Source organism: Lycium barbarum, chromosome 3 (genome assembly GCF_019175385.1).
Source record: "Lycium barbarum isolate Lr01 chromosome 3, ASM1917538v2, whole genome shotgun sequence".
NCBI lineage: Eukaryota > Viridiplantae > Streptophyta > Magnoliopsida > Solanales > Solanaceae > Lycium > Lycium barbarum.
In genome coordinates, this window is record NC_083339.1 from 148,797,015 (window position 1) to 148,816,593 (window position 19,579).

At 35.2% G+C, this 19,579-nt stretch overlaps 1 protein-coding gene across 4 annotated transcripts; it reads right to left on the reverse strand.

Moving 5' to 3' along the window:
- Positions 1-706: 706 nt before the first annotated feature.
- Positions 707-18,150, reverse strand: LOC132633588 (calcium-transporting ATPase 9, plasma membrane-type). Of its 4 annotated transcripts, none has more exons than XM_060350104.1 (34): positions 17,907-18,150; positions 17,548-17,667; positions 16,894-17,010; positions 16,775-16,814; positions 15,676-15,791; positions 15,442-15,573; positions 15,269-15,358; positions 14,341-14,410; positions 13,273-13,343; positions 13,094-13,177; positions 12,934-13,011; positions 12,782-12,853; positions 12,047-12,130; positions 11,880-11,962; positions 11,663-11,771; positions 10,640-10,695; positions 10,499-10,541; positions 10,303-10,386; positions 10,059-10,196; positions 9,431-9,496; positions 9,248-9,349; positions 8,528-8,638; positions 8,167-8,334; positions 7,411-7,470; positions 6,823-6,987; positions 6,601-6,717; positions 4,666-4,764; positions 3,166-3,303; positions 2,859-2,959; positions 2,204-2,249; positions 1,948-2,082; positions 1,677-1,784; positions 1,497-1,588; positions 707-1,407 (listed from the first exon to the last, which is right to left on the reverse strand). In XM_060350104.1, the coding sequence occupies exons 1-34, from the start codon at positions 17,976-17,978 to the stop codon at positions 1,302-1,304; spliced, it is 3,273 nt and encodes a 1,090-aa protein (XP_060206087.1). In that variant the 5' UTR covers positions 17,979-18,150; the 3' UTR covers positions 707-1,301. The 4 variants fall into 4 exon arrangements, with proteins under 4 accessions (XP_060206087.1, XP_060206089.1, XP_060206088.1 ...); XM_060350106.1 differs by having other exon boundaries at positions 17,846-18,150; XM_060350105.1 differs by having other exon boundaries at positions 707-1,387; positions 17,548-18,150.
- Between the last annotated feature and the right edge of the window lie 1,429 nt (positions 18,151-19,579).

Here is a 19,579-nt window from a genome sequence, read left to right on the forward strand (position 1 = left end):
ATACAGTAACATGATCATGACCGATAAGGATATCGCATATAACATCTTTTTATAACAACCAAGTTTTTCTGGAACTGATTTTTTATGTTATATTTTACTTCTCTATAACAACAACAACCAACTTTATAACAGTATGTTCTTTGTAAAATTACCCCCCATATAACAACTATTTTTTTTTGTAATATAATAATCAACCATCTTTATAAAAATAGAATATTTATGATTATCAATAATAAGTGTAGAGATTCTAACTAAATATGTGAGCATTTAATACACTATTTATGACAAAAAATGTCATATGAATATATATACTTTCATCATTAAAGGATTTTTCTTCGTTATACAAAGAAGCTTAGAATTTGATCATTAAAAATGAAAATTAGATTTTATGCATCTTTTTTGTCTATAACAACAAAATATTATTTAAATGTCAATGCTGTTATAGGTGTATAACAACTGAAAAATTTCGGACCCAACGATGTAATAGAGAGGTTTGACTGTGTAAGGTTCTAGCGAGGGCACACGTTGACACTAGTTATTATGCTCTTGCCGTTGGCATTTGTGAATGAATGCAAACGCAACTGCTACACCAAAATTAATACACCTGTTCGGTGGGAAAAAAATACATATCTCCCATACATATCCATAGATACAATCACACAAATTACAATAAACAAGATTTAAACTTGTTAACTCCTGTTCCGTAAAAGAAAATATACATATTTTAATTATTTATCATGTACTATAAGCAACGTACTTTTTCAGGTTGGTTTCTAATGGACATATCTTCCAAGTTCCATACATATACAACAACAACAACAAACCCAGTATAATCCCACTATGTGGGGTCTGGGGAGGGTAGAGTGTACGCAGACCTAATCCCCACCTTGAAAGGTAGGGTGGCTGTTTCCGACATATACATATAAACAAATTACTATAAAAAAAGATTTGAACTTACTACAGTATTTCTGTTCTGTAAAAGAAATATATACATATTTATCATGCAACATGCTTTCGGCTTGCTTTCTAATGTCTATCTCAACTTTTTTGGGATTCTCTTTTCTTCCCATTCAGCATTAACAAATGCTAAGTTATGTTGTATAACTATTATAAAACCTAGTGGACAGTAATATAAGTCTGTCATGTACTATAAACAACACAATCTAGGATTGCTTTCTAATGTCATCGTAATCTTTTTTGGGTTCTTTTTTCTTCCAATTCAGCACTAACAAACACTAATCATACGTACTACACATATATACAACCAAGTAGGACAGTAGATCTGCATGAAAGCAATTTATTCATGCATTACGAGCTGCAATGCATCGCTGATACGATTTGATGAAGACCTTACCCAAGGGGGTCTTTGGAACTGGGATCAATTTTCCTGCAGCAGCAAGAGGCCAGCTGTGACAATAAAACAAAGATGTTGACATGCGGATGAGATAATGGCTAGTCAACCCAACAAAACCCCACAAAATCGTGCTGTACACTACCTGATAATACCAATGGCAAGTGAAACCAACCATAATTTCCAACTGACTCTAACGGTTGAGGTAAATTTTCCAAGGAACTCGATGATAATGATCTGTTGTATGGAGGAATATGCTAGTCAGTGATGAAACATAAAGAAAGAATTGTAATCAGAAATATATCCACGTTGAAAGATATCTCACCTGAAGTATGAGAGTAGTTCCCACAACCCCAGTAAAGAGGGGGTTTTTGGTCACACCGGTAAAGACATTAATTTCATCTGGTTTTCGAGCATTAACCTCATTGAATATCTGTATTTGAACTAGTTAGACAAGTGAAGAATGAAGATTATCGACAACCATTTAAGAAAATACACAGCATACACATTTTCCTTTTTCATCAGATAAGACAATAATTTTAATGACATCTCAGACCCAGACTTCTTCTCCTTTGCACTAAGATGAAAAAACTTACTTGGCAGAAAACAAATGTGTTGAAAATTAAGGTATTCTTCACCATATTAGCATGTTTTGGGTCATCTTGCTCTAAGCTGAGAATACTCTTGCCCTGGAAATTGAGAACAAGAAGGATTCCGATTTGGTAGAGAGCCTACAGAAAAGAAAATAACCAATTTTGTTTATAAAAAAGGCATGCTATTAAAATTTCTTCTTTAAGGTGAAAATAGCAAGATAAAACGAAACAATGATGTTATATCAGTGAGGCCACAGACCTGAATCAACAAGTTCCTCCACATGATATTTGTTACCAGAGGTTCCCTAAGTTACACAAATGGTAGTGTCAGAGCATGTAAAAAGCCTTAATACATTCTTGAGACACAGTAAAATAAGAAAAAGAACACTCTGTGTCTGTTTTCTTTTTTCTTCAAAAGAATCATATATGGAGCCGTGAACTAGAAAAACAAATATTAGGGAACATACAGAAGGTGCAAGCCAGATTATTTTAGATAAAGAATATCTGTCCCATGATGAATCTTATTCCTGTCAGTGAGGAGTTCTGACATTAAAATAAACAAAGCACAGAAGCTAACAAAAGCAATTGGTAAAATCTACATCTTTGATGCACCTTTTGGAAATAAGTGGATGAAAAGTAGATGCATAATTACACTAGGAGCGTCCCTCACACATATCATGGGAGATAGAAAAATATGCATCTAGCATAGCAGTAGTTTCTTCACGATACTATAGAAGGCTTCAAGCTTACATTCCCAGAAATTATAATAGATATACTGATCATGCACCATTTTAAAACTCAAATCTAGCAGGCTCTGTGGCATAACTCATTTTATGATAACTGGAAATCATAAAAAAGTAATATGAAAGGTAAGGAGATAGCATGGTAAATCCCCATTTTGAAGAGTTGCTGACCTTCGACCAACAGGAGGTCTATGCATTAGATGGTCAGTTGGTGGTTCAGTAGCCAAAGCTAGTGCTCCCAGAGTATCCATAATGAGATTGATCCAAAGAAGCTGCAACAAGAAGTATCCTTGAGCAAAATGCAAAAGCCAAAAAAAAAAAAAAAAAGAATCCTGCAGTGCATAATATGCAAGTCCTCATTATCTGCTGAATGATAAACACAGCCCCATATACACTATACATACACATATTTATGCCTATGAAATTACAAATTATATATGCATTCCTGCATCTGTGTAGGGCAGGAGAGAGAGGGGACCTGCACTGTGTTTAGAGGAACATCACCAGAAGAAACTGCTGCCACAACATTGATTACAAGAGCTGCAACATTAACAGTGAGCTGGAACTGAATGAATTTCTGAATATTTGCATAAACAGAACGGCCCCAGCGTACAACCTACATTGAGATAAATTAAGTCAAGAACCATGGGTTTCATCTATGCTAGTACGCTGAGCCACTGACAAACTAAAACCAGCTGATACAACAGAGAGATGGGTTAAAAAGACACATCATCTGCTTCCTCAGTGTTTGGCTGCTTTCTCCAAGTTTGTCAAATAAACATGGCTCAAAGGATGGCATGCCAGTCAAAGAAGAATAATATCCACTAGGAAATTTGACGATGCAAAGGCAAAGGGATGCAATAACAAGATAAACAAGAAGCTTGCACTGCTTGTTTCTCATTTTATGATTCCTCTTTCCTGCCCTTGCGGTTTGTCACTACATCATCTAACAAAATATCTGCGGAACTTCGTTTTTCATGTTGGCTTTCAAAAATTGATAAGCCCATGTTACATATGTTTGCAAAATCAATGGGAGTTCAGACTATATTCTGATACCTACTGGTTAAAAATGGCCAACATCTACTTGGTTGTGGCATAATAACTTGTGATCTTAGAATGAGTAGTCACATATTTAGAAGCATTATAACATTATTCCAAGTCACCTTCACAAATTCAGCAAAATTACCTTTCAAGATCAAAATAAAAAATATAAAACATGAGTACATGTCTGAGTTTTTATGTGCTTTCGTCCTCCAAAACCACCCTTCATAGTCCAAATAAATGTTCTCACCAGAATTCTGAAGTTCCGATAAATATGTTTAATAAGCATTCCCAACATCATATGTAGTTGAGGCGTAATGAAAGTTCAGACTATATTATAATACCTACTGGCTAACGATCCCTACATTAACATAATAGATGTAGAATTAATGATCTCAGAATGAGATTTTATATTTGTTAGAGGCATTATAAGTTGGTATAATTCACCTTTAACAGCTTAGCAAAATACCTTCCAAGACTGAAATAAAAATACAGAACATGAATACATATCTATGAGCTTTAATGAGCTTTTGACCTCAAAACCCACCTCCATAGGCCCACAGATGTTCTCATCAGAATTGTTAAGTTTATGATAAATGTGCTGTATTTTAATGGTAAAAATAGGGCAGCCTGGTAGACAAAGCATCCCGTGTTAGCAAGGGCCGGGGAAGGGCCGCACCCCAAGGGGTGTGATGTAGACAGCCTACCGTAATGCAAGATTTAGTGGCTGCTTCCACGGCCTGAAGCCGTGACCTATAGGTCACACGGTGACAACCTTACCATTGTTCCAAGGCTCCCCTTCTTGTGTTTTAATGGTGAAAAGACTTAATAAGCATTTCTGACATCGTACATAGTTGAGACCTATAATCACACACAATAATTTCTAAAAAGCAATCTAACATTTTCTTCATACACCAAAAAAGATTCTCCAACTCACCTTCACCACGGAAGCAAAATTGTCATCCAAGATAATGATGTCAGAGCTTTCTTTTGCGACTTCTGTTCCTTGAATGCCCATGGAAAGGCCTATATCGGCCTAAATATGGAAACACAATGAGATTAACTAACCACAGAAAAATCATTAGACAAATACAAATATAACATTGAATAAAATTACAGCAAATAAAGCATTCAAAAAAGAATAATGTAATTAGGCACAAAAAGCTGCTATTCCAGACTATATACAACACCTGAACCTCGGCAATATCTTTAAACCCTGAGCATCAAGCCATGGTACATTACTTACCAAGGAGAATCAGTTTTATTTGAGGTGTATCATAATAGATTTTGAAGCAGATAACACAATGGTCCCGTTGGTGATACTACCAGATACAAACAAATTGTACTATTTTTGGTACTGCCTTCACTCTGATTGAATGTCCAACTTTTCTGGTCAGACCCAAAATATTGTCAAGGAAACTGTAACCAATATTATACCCCAACTAAATATATGGTCTGACGCATTTCGTCAAACTGCTTCTATACTAATCCTTTTGTCAAATCAAAAACTAGGGTTATCAACTCTTAACCTAGTCATTGTGCAAGTAAAACATGGATATTTATTTACGCTAAGACCCATGGAGTCGAGAAAGTCTACCAAATGCCTAGACAAACCAAACCATTTTACTGGAGGTACTCAAACGAATATATGGGCACTTCTGCCATTCTCAGTTCATAGGCACCCACCAATACCTAGGAACTCACCAATACCTAGGTTCCGATGCGGAAACTACTAAACACTTTCAAATCGGAAAGGACTTTTGCTCTCTAATTAAATGGGAAAAAAACATTCTGAACGGATATCAAGTCTTTGAGAGGGAAGCAACAGAAGAGTATTAGGAAAAGGGAAAATGGAAGACAAAGGAGAAAAGATCATCTTCATCACACATCCATCTATATACCAAGTTCTCCTTCATCTTCTTTACTTGTTAAGGTTTTAACAAAGACAAGTGCTTATTCTTTGATGTTCTGCAGTAGAATACAGTTGGAGCTTAGATATAACAGGTGCTTATTATATGGTGGTTTTTAAAATATTTTCATCTCTGTTCCTCATTGAATTATGCATATTTTATATTAGTGATAAATTCTTCACGTTTAGTGAAGTTGATTATATTATTGGCCAAATTAAATTTAAAGGGATAACATCTAATGATGTTTGGAGGAAAGAAGTCAGACTGAATGCAATGCTACTCTAGAAATCATAGAATATGACATAAATTTAACTAAACTGCCTAGCTATCTTTGTTGTTGTGGATACAGTGCTAAAAATAAGAGGAGCTTTCTAGATCATACTGCATTATGGACAAAACTAGATTAGAGTCACTAAAGGGACATTCAAGGGTAGGAATTAGATGGTAGTCAACGCTACCCTCGATAGCTACCAAACATTAGGGAATTCCACTGATTTATGAGGTCAGTTATACTCTTAAGGTATATTGAGCAAATCTAATTAAGAACCCACACCGACGCAGCCTTTATGATTAGAAAAGCTTAAGGTAGGAAATCCTACCAAAAACAATGATTATAACTCAGGGAATGAGTATTTTGAAACTCTCCTTATTTAAAACCGTTATTAATAAAATGAGGTTAAGTTGAACTCCTAACCTTCATTTAATATTAACTTTTCCTTCCTCTTGTATATTGAGTGCTATATGCATCATGTTTATCTTCCCTTTTTTTGAAAGAAAAAAATTCAAAATGACCAACCAAATCTCAGTCATTATTTCTCAAGTAGCATAGGATCAAACCACTTCTTCTCAAAGTTTGAGTTAGTGCTCAGAAACCAAGCGTGTACAACGATCAGCTAGTGAAGACACAAAAAGGGGAAGAGAGCTAAACAATTGAACAAAAAGAGATAAGAAAGTCGTCAAACCTCATGCAGTGCAGGAGCATCATTAGTTCCATCTCCAGTAACAGCAACAACCTCCCCTAGTTTACGCAGTGTTTGCACAAGCAAAAGCTTGTCACTTGGAGATGACCTTCCCATAACCTAATAACCGGCTTTCTACTTTTAACAAGATGTGCCAACATATAACTGGAGATACAAGTAGATTAAATATATAAATCAGTTATTATCTCTTCATGGATAACATACCGACATTCTTTTTGCAACTTGTTCTCGCTCCTTCTCAGACAACTCACGGAAGGTCTTCCCGTCAATAACTTCAAATTCTGTGACTTCAGTATTTGAAGTTAAAATTCCACACTCCAAGGCAATTGCTCTAGCTGTTTGAATATTATCTCCTGTCACCATGCGCACCTAGGGTTCTCAAGAGTAAAGTTTTTGCTTATAAGAACGAGTGCTTAAGCTAAAATGCATTGCAGATATCTTCAAATTTGAGTTACAATCATGTGGCTAAATGTGCATACACAACCATGACAAATACTAAGCTATATGCATCCTCAAAATGGCTAATAACTGAAATATTTTAAACCATTCAAGACCTACCAAATTTCCGAATAAATTTCCTGTAAAGAGGAAGATGGATTTTGATAGAATAAACATCCGAAATTTGTATAATTAACTGGTTCAATGTTTGAAAAAGGTTCAATTAATTAAAAGAAATCACCTTGGACCAAAGGCAAATTCTTCTTCCTGACAAAGTTAGATATGATTATTTAGTCGATCATATCACCTTGTTGGCTATTATTTCATCCATATGCAGCCAAACAAAAAGATTACCTTAACACCAGAATCGGTGCACTGTCTCACTGCATCTTTGACACCTGGCCGACAAGGATCCTATGTAGAAAGGCAAAGAAAGATAAATGTGAACTTGCAATACAACTCATGAAATATTAAATATTGCACACAAATATGTACCATGTAGTAAACTTTTTTTTTAAATAAGGTGGTGTCTCAGACAGCTTGGGCACACCTCGACTAATTCAACGGGTACCTGCTACTTCCCACTAGTACAGGTACCCCGTAACTCTACCTACCAAAACTTAGGCAGATCAGAAAGTTCACCTAATGTTGATGTCGTATACTCTAATACTCTATCCATCTCATTTTGTTTGACCAGTTTTTAGTTTAGTTGTCTACGAAGTTTAGAAGTCAATTTAGTGTATAATACTTTTATAATATATTTTTCTATAAAATGCCTTGAGTTCTATTATTTTATATAGGATGTGACATCATTGAATCTTGTGATAATTTCCAATTATTATTAACACAAATGTATCAAACAGAATAACTAAATTCACACCATTTCTCTCAAACCCCACGATAGTCGAGCCAGGTCAAACTTCAAAAAAAAAAGTAGGATGGAGGGAGTACATGTGCTGCAGACATAAGATTGACAAAGTAATCGAAGAATATGGTATTGTATTCGTCATAAATTACCTGGTAGTCAAACTCAACATGAGAGAGGACATGAGTAGAACAATATTCACGACACTATAAACATCCCGACTACATGACCTTACAGACATGTACCTTTATACCAAGTATAGCAAGCAAAATAAGGTCATCTTCTGGTAGAGCCCATTGTGCCAGCTGTTCTTCATCAGTTGGAACCTCATCTACATTACAAGTTTGGTATGCAATGGCAACACACCTCAAACTTTTTGCTGCCATATCTTCAATAGCTCCTTTCAAAAAATCCTGCAGCCAAAATAATTAATAAAAAGAGATGAAAGGAGGAAGCCTGCACTAAAGTGTCCTTTTCTGATTCCTAGTTTTGCTTATGTTTTTTCAATGCCCAAGTTTGGGACAGCATAAAGTAAACAGAAGTGTTCACAAGACTCAATTTTATCTAAATGTTCTCTCTTAGAAACTAGTCTTAACTTCTTCTAACCTTCTCCCTTTCAATGGAATGCAAGCAACCATTTGAGTCAAGGTATCCGGTACATGATGCCAGTATAATTTCGGCTGCACCCTTCCAGTGTATATGAATTCGAGAGCCACTCTGCAAAGGAAGAAAGAAAACCATTAAATATGCAATTAATAACCTCATATGTGTTTAGATAATTTAAGGAGTTCATCCACCATATATACAGATTGGAGGAAATCAGAAGTGTGCATCAGCAGAAGAAACTATCATGTGAGCCATAAAGAAAACAAGAAAGAATGAATCAACTTGAAAATCCAAAGAGGCCACAGCACATCTGCTAGCTATCATTTATAGGAATCCTCTGGTTCTTAAAGCCCGAGGACCTTTTGACATGATCATTTGATTTGAAACACGAGTAGATTAACTTAGCCTATGATGTCTAGCGAAGAGATAACTTGTTGCTTTAGATCATCATGCAAACACTTACTTCCAGACTACAAACTTGATTTTTGATATTAACATAATACTTGAAGCCTCACAAAGTCTTTAGATTTCAATTATTAGCTAGTTATAGGAAAAGAAAAATCACCAAATAGCTAAGTTCTCCCATTAAACTGATTATGTGGAGCAATAAAGCCCTCTAAATGGACAGAAGTTATGTCCAATTTAAAATTAAAGAAACCTTAACAAAAGCGAACAGGATTATGAAGCTGCGAGCACTTGAATATCAGATAAGTTGATTACCTGCTTTCTAATTGCAACACCTCCTCTCTTCTTTGTAGAATTAAAAGGAGAGACATGAAGAACTATGGATTCTGATCTGACAACATCGAACTTCATTCCAATCTGAATAAATTGTGCAATAGTTGAATAAGAAGATTTTGTTGATTTACAGAAGTAAATGGAAAGAGAAGTTGTTAATACTACCTTGACGCCCCATGAAAGAATGGCCTCTTCAGTGGGAGATCCTGAAACCTCTATTCCCTTGCCATCCTACGAAGAGGGGAAATTGGGTAAAAAATAGCATGAAACAAGGGTAAATATATGCATGCCAAAGTAAAACAAGAAATCGTTTCTGCAGATTAGATAACAAATTAAAATTAGAAGTATTGGCCGTGGTGAAGGTGGGAAAGGTATCTGAACTACTGCAAATGTGTAATTTTTTTTTTAAAGTTTTCATTGATAATAACAAGGCCAACTTGGCCATATACAAGGTGTATACCAAAAAAAGGAGAAACCTACAAGATATGGTTCTCTCCAAATGTCACCCAATCCTCTATACAAATGGGAACTACATGGGTGCACCAAAAGAAAATAAGGGAACGGAGACAACTCCTCAGTTGAGCAAAATGTGTAATAAGAAAGACAATGCATGCATTTTTCTTTAAAGAGTTGATCTGTAGGGACTAATATTCAAGAGCATTTTGAGTAAATGTCATCTAAGAAGACTACTCAGAATTCTCATCTAAAACTTTTTCAATCAAAATGCATGGCACATGTATGAGAGAGATAGAAAGATAATTTAGGGAGAGACAAGGAAATAGACAGCGAATACCTTAGAAGTAAAGACACTGCCGGATGTATTCTGAGTTATGCCCTCATCCAGAAGAGAAGAAACAGCTGAATGCAACTGTGAACCATCTTCAGGTGAATCCAGCTTCTTTTCCCCGATATAGGCTTCAACGACTGTCATCTGCACAAAGACAAACATGTAAGTCATCATAAAATCTGTGAATAAGAGTAGAGATGTAACAGAAGGTGTCACTCTGAAGATCAAAAGCATGAAACTGCAATGTAACCTGATTCAGAGTCAGTGTTCCAGTTTTATCACTGCAAATAGTTGTAGCAGAGCCCATAGTTTCACAAGCTGAAAGTCTGCGCACCTGCAAATTATTAAAGAAAATATTTCAAGCATGACTACTATAATATCAACATTCTTATATATTCAAATAAATAATCAAACAGATTTAGCAAAAGGAGGAAAATTATATGTACCAAAGCCTTGTCAGCCATCATTTTCTTCATTGAGTATGCTAAACTGTCACAACATTTTGAGCAGGCGATGATTTAAGAGAATTACAAGGCACAGAAGATTAAGTCAATAGTGTTGAGTAAGAAGCATTATTTCATACTTACGTCAATGTAACAGCTAAAGGAAGACCTTCAGGGACAGCAACAACCACAATTGTGACCTGAAAAGAACTTATTGTATTAGTTAGACAACATTCGAATTTGTAGGTTCTGAAACTGTGAGAAACTTAATTGTCTTCCATTAACAACAAAACTTGGACAAATAGCTGTACAGAAAATATACAACCATTCATTATTGGAGACCAAACCAGAATAAAAAATTAGAAGATATGGGCACTTCTAACAGATTGTTGAACCAATCTGGAGCATTTTTTACTGTCTCTAAATCTTTTATCGACACTTACATTTTTACCATTAAACAATGTGGAGTACTAGAGGATTACGTCCAAAGAAGGTGACCATTTGAAATAGAGGCTATTTAGAAAATGTCTCTTCCTTTCTCTCTGTTTTTGAGTAACGCAAGTCTATACAGGCAAGTTTACTTGAGAATCTCAAAACTTCCAAACTATGGGCCTCATTGAGAAAAGGTAGAAGAAAGGATAAAACATCTATAGCAAAGACAATAATATAATTTATATACTATGTTAATCTCTAATAATATGTCAAACGCGAAGGTGATATGGAGAACTCATATAGCTGACCCCAACTAGTTCAGGATTCAGGCGTGTAGTTGATTGATTAGTATGTGACAAGACTCCACTTCTACTTCATTGATAGGTAATAAACATGTCCTAAATAACATTTAAATCTTATAATAAAGTTAATGAACAGTATTGCACTGTCTGTTCAATCTAACCCAGACGGCATCTTACTAGAATTATATTTCCCATGTTAATAATCCTCACTGGACATGACACTTGCCCATATTTGTGCTATATAAACAAAAGGTATCTGGACTACAGTACCTAAGAGCAGTGGAAATCAATAGAAAAAGGCTTTTTCAATTCTTAGATAGTGTAACTAAAATTTGTAACTCCAGTGGTGTCCATTGGAATCCACAATGTATATAGTGCATGATGGAACAGAGCCTGAAAGATAAAACTTAAACATTGATCAGAAAGCGCTTACAGCTGCAGTGATGATATGTACAACTCCATCCATTGTTTTACTAACACTGGTCTGTCCACGGACAAACTGGGTAGTCCCATCTGGATTTTTGCTATTTCCAGTGAAGAACCTGGGGGGGGGGGGGGGGGGGGGGGGGAGGAGGAAATATTTAAAGTCATATGCAATATTTAGCATGCAAAGCATACAGAATGGCTTTGGAACTAAGCATTGTCTTTACCTGCATATAAGAACAATGAGCACAAAGAGAGCCACAACAAGGCCAACAATGCCAATAAAGGTGGCAACCCCATTCAAGCGCACCTGCCATATTGTCATTGAAAGCTAAACAGAATGGATAACAAGTAGAGAAATTGATAGTGATTGACAACACATTCTAATTATAACCTGCAAAGGAGTTTCTTCACCGCTATCCTCTGATATACTCGCCATCAACAATCCCCATTCAGTATTGATTCCTACACCAGTTACCTAAATAAAAATAAATGTTTAAGGAGATAGTGATAAGGGTAACTTTGTTTTCAATATAGAACAAAACATAGTCTTTGAAGACGTTATGGGGTGTTCGGGTAAAACTTCCTTGAAGTTGAAACAAAAAGAGTATGAAGTTGAAAAAAAGTAATTTTGCGTGTTTGAACATGAATTTCACTTGGAAAAAAGTTGAACTATTGTGAGTGGACCATTGTTTCACTTGAAATACTCTTCAAATCAGTTTTCCAACTTATATTCTCTATTTCAAGAAATAATGGACCAAATTTGTAAAACAAACATTAGTTTGCAAATTATATTTCGAATTGAAGTTGAGATAATGTAATAAAGTTTATGGCCAAGCGGGGAAAAACAAGGACCATTCCAATACACCAAGGTATGTTCAATTACTAGGTTATCTATTATGATGCAGACTATCATAATAAGGTATGATAAAAACAGGTATTATACAATTACAAGAAACTTAGCATAAAGGACTACTTGTCCTCATAGAAATTCTGCAGTAGGAGATATAAGTTAGTGCAAACAATGTCTAAAATGTCATCTGCTCCAAATGGATTAGCTCCTAAATCCTCAAACGGATGGGGGATATTGAAATAAAAGAAAACAAAGAAAGAAATACGATGATCTTACAAGCATGGTTCCAGCCCCATCTGCTACCTTGCAACCAGCCATCAAGAAAGGCGCCTTTTGATTCTTGTTTACCTTTAAAAATGAAACGATATTTAAGATAATTTGGATCAATGAGCTAATACATACTATGCCAGAAGGTCTAACCATCTTACAATCTTGCTTTCTCCTGTCATGCTAGACTCATCAATTGCCAGAGAATGACCAGAGATCAAGACTCCATCCGCAGGAACCTGGAAGAATAAAAAAGCTCTAGTTCTTTGATCAGAAATTGACTAGAGAAGAGGAAGAAAAAACCTATACTGCCACCTTTACCTGATCGCCTATCCTGAGAGGAACAACATCACCAACAACAATTTCGTATATTGAAATTTTCTCCCTCCGGCCATCTCTTATAACCTTTAGAAATCATTTTCAAGTTGTTAGTTTATCATCTAGAAGACAAGAATCGTAATTAATATAATTGTAGTCTTTGATTCCTAAAATGCAATTACCTCTATTTGGATATTTCGCTTTTCTTCATTTAAGTTCTGAAATCGCAAGGACTGTCTGTAATCACTTGTTGCTAAATGAAAATTTAATAAGCAAATCAATATATCAAAGATGTAGTAGTAAATAAGGATTGGTAGGGAATAAAGGAGCACGGCAATACAATGAACTACACTTTAATCACGATATATACAAACAATCCGAAAAACGAGATAGGAACTTGCAAAACCATTCTGAAAGGCTAGACAAGTTAATCTGTTGGAAAAAAACATGCATCGAGGAGTACCACAGAAATTGAACTCTCCTTTCAAAGGCAAAAGGAAAGGAAGCTATATTATGATGACCAACAAGCAAGATTCCAACTCATCGAATTGTTCAATTGCAATACTCACAAGAATACACCTCACCCCAGAAATTCAAAATTCAAAATAGCAAAGAGCTAACGTCTTTGTTTTACTAATAAAGAAGAGAAGCCTGGTTTGAGGAAAAAGAATAAGAGTAAACATAACTAAACTTCAAAACAAATAAGCGTATAATAGCTCTTGATTCTTGAAGAACATTAAAAGCACTTTTTCATTATATAAAGAGAAAGAGAATAATCAATTTATTTGATAGGAAGGAAAATGTATGTAAGAATGCAACTTGTTCTGTGGAGAACTAAAGCTACCAGTAGGCAACGAAGAAAAAAACTGTTTTTTTAGCAACCAAAATATCAACTAAATATGATCCGAAATCTGCAACACGAATCTGGTGTGGCTTGACCAAGCTAAACACATGAATAAAGAGAGAGAGAGAGAGTAGGAAGTATACAATAGCAAATTAAGCTGAAGCTAGGACTTTTATCAGTTAAGTGAAATTATGAGGTTAGAATCTTTTGTCTGATTCTATTAGAGTTTCATGGTTTTCTTGAATGCTAATGAATATACTTCAATTGGTTCCAGTAGTTAATAAAAATTCAGTAACCCGGATTGGCAAAAGAGAAAGCAGCCAAAGCCATTGTAGAATTTAATGACTTCTATAAATCAATTCACTTGGATTAAAAGTAGTAGACAAACAAGAAGCAAAACAATTACCTGTTACAAATATAACAAGAAGTACAGCAAAAGTTATGCTTCCACCATCATACCATCCTTCTTTCAGACCCTGTATAAATAATCATGAATGAAACTATTAGTAACAACTTTATCAAAAAAAAAAAAAACTATTAGTAACAATCATCATTAAATATGATATAACGACATCTCCTGATTTCCTAGAATAATCGAGGACCATCATTAATTTGTCATATTATACTTGTTTGTGTTTGATAAGAAATGGATATTGGCCAAACTTAATCTCAAAAGATAGCTCATAAGATGAGGATTGCTCAAGACCATATAAGGAGTCCTCGTGCTTATCTCACAAACAATGTGGGACTCAACACCCCTCCCCTTGCACGCCCAGTACTGGACATCTGGAGCGTGGATAATGTAATATGGGGGCCCAACATCGGACTATGCAAGAATTGGGATAAGCTGACTCTGCTAACATGATACAGAAATGAGCATGGACCTAACTTAATCTCAAAAGCTAGCTCATAAGGGTCATCTGGAAAACTTTGACCGAGCAAGTGGCATTGGGCTGCCCCTCAGCAAGCGAAGTCACATAGGTTTATGCTAAGTATATAGAAACTCCGATAGAATGTCAAAAGAGGAAAAAGAAGAAAGAAGATTTCTTATTAATTTAATTACAACATATAAAGGTGATCCTTTTTCTATAATTACAAATGTGTCCGTATGTTAACTAATCGGTTCAAACTGCTTTGTTTTTTCCTATGGGGTCTTTACTGATTGCTATAGAAATCAAATTGACAAGTGACAAAACTCTGAAATTTCCAGAGGTTTTCCAATAACAGGTAAAAGATAGGGGAAAAAAAGATATAGTACAATACAGAGCTTTTATCATCAGTAGATGAACCTATTTTGGCAGTGATTGAAACTTGCAATATAAAGAACAAAATACCTTTGTGTGTATTCCAAGTGCCAGTGATAGTACAGCAGCTACAATTAAGATAATGAGAGTCAGATCTTGCCAAGCCTCCCAAAGGAACCTCTACAAAGAACAAAGATAATAGTTACATCTCACTTCTCCTTACAGAAATCAATTCAACAAGACAACTTAGGAATAACTAGTACCAAGTAACTGCGACCCTTTTTCATGGGATACGTATTTGCCCCGAACACATTCTTTCTTTTTGACAATTCATCATCATCATCAACAATTCCTGAATCAATATCTGTTTTTAACTTCTCTGATAAACCTTTGGCCTGAAGATGTCAACATCAATATCAGTATACGTATAGAGATGAACCCCCTCTAATAGCATGGTTTTACATAAGATAAACTAAAACTCACTGAAGTTAACTTACTCCTCCGTATTGTTGCAGTGCAGAAAGATTGTGATCCCTAGTCACTGAAGCTAGCTGTTCAAGTGAAATTCCATAGTCACCACTGGGAGGTAGAGGAGCAACTTCGGTACCCAACACTAGCAAACAGAACAAATACCAAAAATGAAGCAAATGACAGCGTTTAAGGTCAGCTACTGATACAAATAGTTAGTATCTAAGCTACCAACAGTTAAAGACAGAGGCTTGCAGTTAACTATATCCTTAAATTCATTTGATGATTAAGAACTTGAAACTTCTGCTAGCATTTCATCTATCTACATTAAAATTAGCTTTAGGCAGTTTGGCTACCTTGCATGTGCTTCCAAAAGACAAAGTGTGAAACAATAGACTATACTAGAGCAACATTTTCATTTGTTTCTTATTTACTTCACCAAGGGAAGAGTCAATGTAGAACTGCAATAGGATGTGGCTATGCAAGATTAGAATTAACTGATAAGAGTAGGAGAACAGAGCACAAGGAACTATGTGCCAATAACATAGATCTCTTGATAGACAATCGTGCAACCATGAGACAAAATGACAGCACTAACTTCACCTGTACACCAAACAGGTCAAATGTGATAAATTGTTAACCTAGAAAAGAAGAAGAATTTTACAAGTAGACGATCTCAATAGATAGAAGAAAAAGAGGATGAGGGGGTGAGACAGAGAGAGGGAGCAAAGAGTTCGCAAGCAATGAGTTAAGAAATAAAGCAACTATGGTTACAGATTAATCAATCAAAAAAATTCTCTTTCATATTTTCTCATGTCATGGATATTCCGGAAATCTAAATTTCCTTTTAATAGGAGACATTCAATGACCAAATGCCAGTGATCTATAAGCTGCAGGGGTGGACCTAGCATAGTATTTGTTTTGAAAAATTCATTGAATATGTATAAATTGCTAATTTAGAACCCGGCAACTTAAACGAATTAGAATCTCGAGCCCACAAGCTTCGAATTCTTGCTCCACCTCTGATCAGCTGTACGTATTTTAACCAGTGTTATGCAAGGGAAGCCGCAATATTTGGTAGATATTCAAGATAAAGCAGTAGTTGAAAAGGATTTACAAAGTATATACCAATAGCTCTTTGTCCAGCGAGTTTAAAAAGTAGTGCAGCCTACAAAAGCAAACTAACGATGGTGAAATATTCATTAAAGAAATCAAAAGAACACCATAGAAATTAATTTCATCATTACTCTTATGACTTGAGCGTGTGCTCTGATCATCCTTCTTCTTTGTTCTTTCTCTTCGGCTTTTCTCAAGTCGAGAGTATACCTAAATCGGCGTGATGCATTAAGCACAAGAGCTGCTTCCTGTCAGTGATCAAGGTTAATCAGAAAGATAAAGCACAATGTTGATCAATTATTTCTTAAGCTATAGACAAGACGAATGAGATATTAATGTGTCGACGCAGATTACTTCCTTAAAATCTACTAGTCACAAACTCTTAACACAAAAGAACACTTTAGCCACCATGAAAATTACTGAGCAAAAGAAAGGAATACATATGAAAAATTATCAGGGCACCATGATTCACTGGTTCAAATATCACATCAACTAACAGAACATACTCATGCCAACCTGACAACAAAAGGCTAAGACACACGATTCTGTAAGGTACCTAAGAGTTCATTAGCATATTTATAATAAAAATAATCATCACTTTTTCGCGAGTTTCACGCCCCAACTTTCAGTTGTTCCCGTTTTCCTACCTGAACTATCACCATTGATGTATTAACACACAAAACTCGCGAATAAGTGATAGTTGAGGTGTGTTTGTGAGGATTAACTCAAATTTAATGATTAAGAATAGAAAGGACTGAATTGAAATTCAATATAAGAAGACTTACCCTCCAGCGTTTAAGAGCGTGGAAAGACGCCTTCTTGGTATTGGCAATGTGGAAAGGATCAGAGAAATCATCTTGGGAAGAAGAGGATTTGAGAGTGGGGGAGGCAGCCTCGAGGTCAGTCTGATCGTTGAGTTGCATTGTAATTAGGGGCGTATCAGTCATCAAGAGATGGCTATATAGAGGAGAGAATCGGAATGCAAAGAAAACAGCATGCATATACAGAAATAGTAAATGAAAGAAATAGCAAGTCAAAGAGTGGAGGGAGAGGTGGAGCGATTATATCGGTAAAACCATGAACCTTGATTTGGGTTTTGCCCCCAAAAACTCGCAATGCCGTTAAATAAGAAGCGCCAAACCACTTTGATTTGGGTTTTGCCCCCAAAAACTCGCAATGCCGTTAAATAAGAAGCGCCAAACCACTTCTCCCCCATTAACTTTGATTTGGGTTTTCCCCCACAACACCCTTCGGACAAGATTTTGGCAAATCACTTCTCCCTTCATCATAACTGTTTTCCTTTACAACCAACAAGATTGTCCATTTCAGTTATTGTTTCAAAGTTACACCATATTTGATCAAATTCAATTGTGTCCCTGCTCTCCTATTTTATGAGCCCGTTTGGATTGCCTTATAAGTTGCTTATAAGCCGGTTTTAGTTTTTTTTAGTTTGGTTAGCCAGCTTAAAGTTATTTTGTGCTTAAAATAAGCTCAAAAAAATATTGAGCCCATTTGACTTAGCTTATCTAAAACAGCTTATAAGCTAAACAGCTTATAAGCCAAAAAAATAAGTTAGACCACCCCAATTTATTTTATTTAGCTTATAAGCTGCAACCAGCTTATAGGCATAAGCCCATCCAATCAGGCTCTATGTTCTCCCTTGTGTTTTTGGTCGATTTAAAATGGCGCCTTAAATATATTATTGAGCATTTTTATATGGGAAAAATTTTCAGAAACCTCCCTCACGTTTTGCTTCGTTTCACTGACATCCTCGTATTGGAAATATTACGACTACCTCCCTTATTTTAACTTTTTATGTTTTTATTTATTATTAACAATACATAACATATGTGAACTGATTTGTTCTTCATGAGATCATGCTTTTTTGGTTAATTATTAATTTATGAATCCACCTTTAAAAAGTTATTTCTTAGGAATGGATATCATGCTTTTTTGGTTAATTATTAATTTATGAATCCACCTTTATTTTATTTCTTATTGCAAGCAAAATCCAACAACACGTGTTAGATAAGTTTTTAATAAAAAACGTCTTTAAAATGATGAAGCAGTATAGAAACCTTTACCTCTTAATCCCAATTCGTCTAATCCAATCCATCAGAATACTACTTAATTCCTAGAAGCAAAAACATAAGGAGCACTTGACATACTTCCAAAAAAGATTACAATTAAATTACCTTTATTTGTTGAAGACACGGTCAGTAAAAAATAATTAATTTTTTGCAAAAATTATGATGAGAACACTGGAGAGGTTTGAAGGGGAATAGGAAAAGAGAACCCTTGCTGAGAAAACTGAAGAGCACTTTGGCATATTTTTATTTTCAGTTTATCGAAAATGAGATATTAATAAAATAATAATTAATCCAAAGAGCATGATCTTAGGGAGGGCAAAACAGTCTATGAATGTTATTGTTCATTAGTTACAAAAAAGTTGTTACAAAAAAGTTAAAATGAGGGAGGTAGACATAACATTACAAACGTGAGGGGAGGTCAGTGAAACGAAACAAATGTTGGGAGGTCTCTGAAATTTTCTCTTTTTATATTTTAAAGTTTGTCAAAACTTACCACTTTTGATCTCCGATAGTATTTAATAAACTCTAACCCTTAGATTTTATGAGAACCCGCAGGAAAGAAAAAATTAACCAGAAATACAAGGAAAGTTCCATCAAATCTCAAAAATCATAAGACCAAAAACTACATCATACACCCAAAAAAAAAAAAAAAAAAAAAGAAGAGGAAGAAATTGTACCTCAAAAAGCCCAATTTTGTGATCTCTTAAAATAACAACAACAACAACAA

Coding starts and splice junctions, on each gene's coding strand:
- LOC132633588 (XM_060350103.1), bottom strand. CDS start 17,763: ATGCATGCTGTTTTCTTTGCATTCCGATTCTCTCCTCTATATAGCCAT. Junction 10,387..10,498: donor TGATGGCTGACAAGGCTTTG/GTACATATAATT, acceptor AATAATTTGCAG/GTGCGCAGACTTTCAGCTTG. Junction 9,497..10,058: donor GCAGTGTCTTTACTTCTAAG/GTATTCGCTGTC, acceptor CCCTCTTCGTAG/GATGGCAAGGGAATAGAGGT.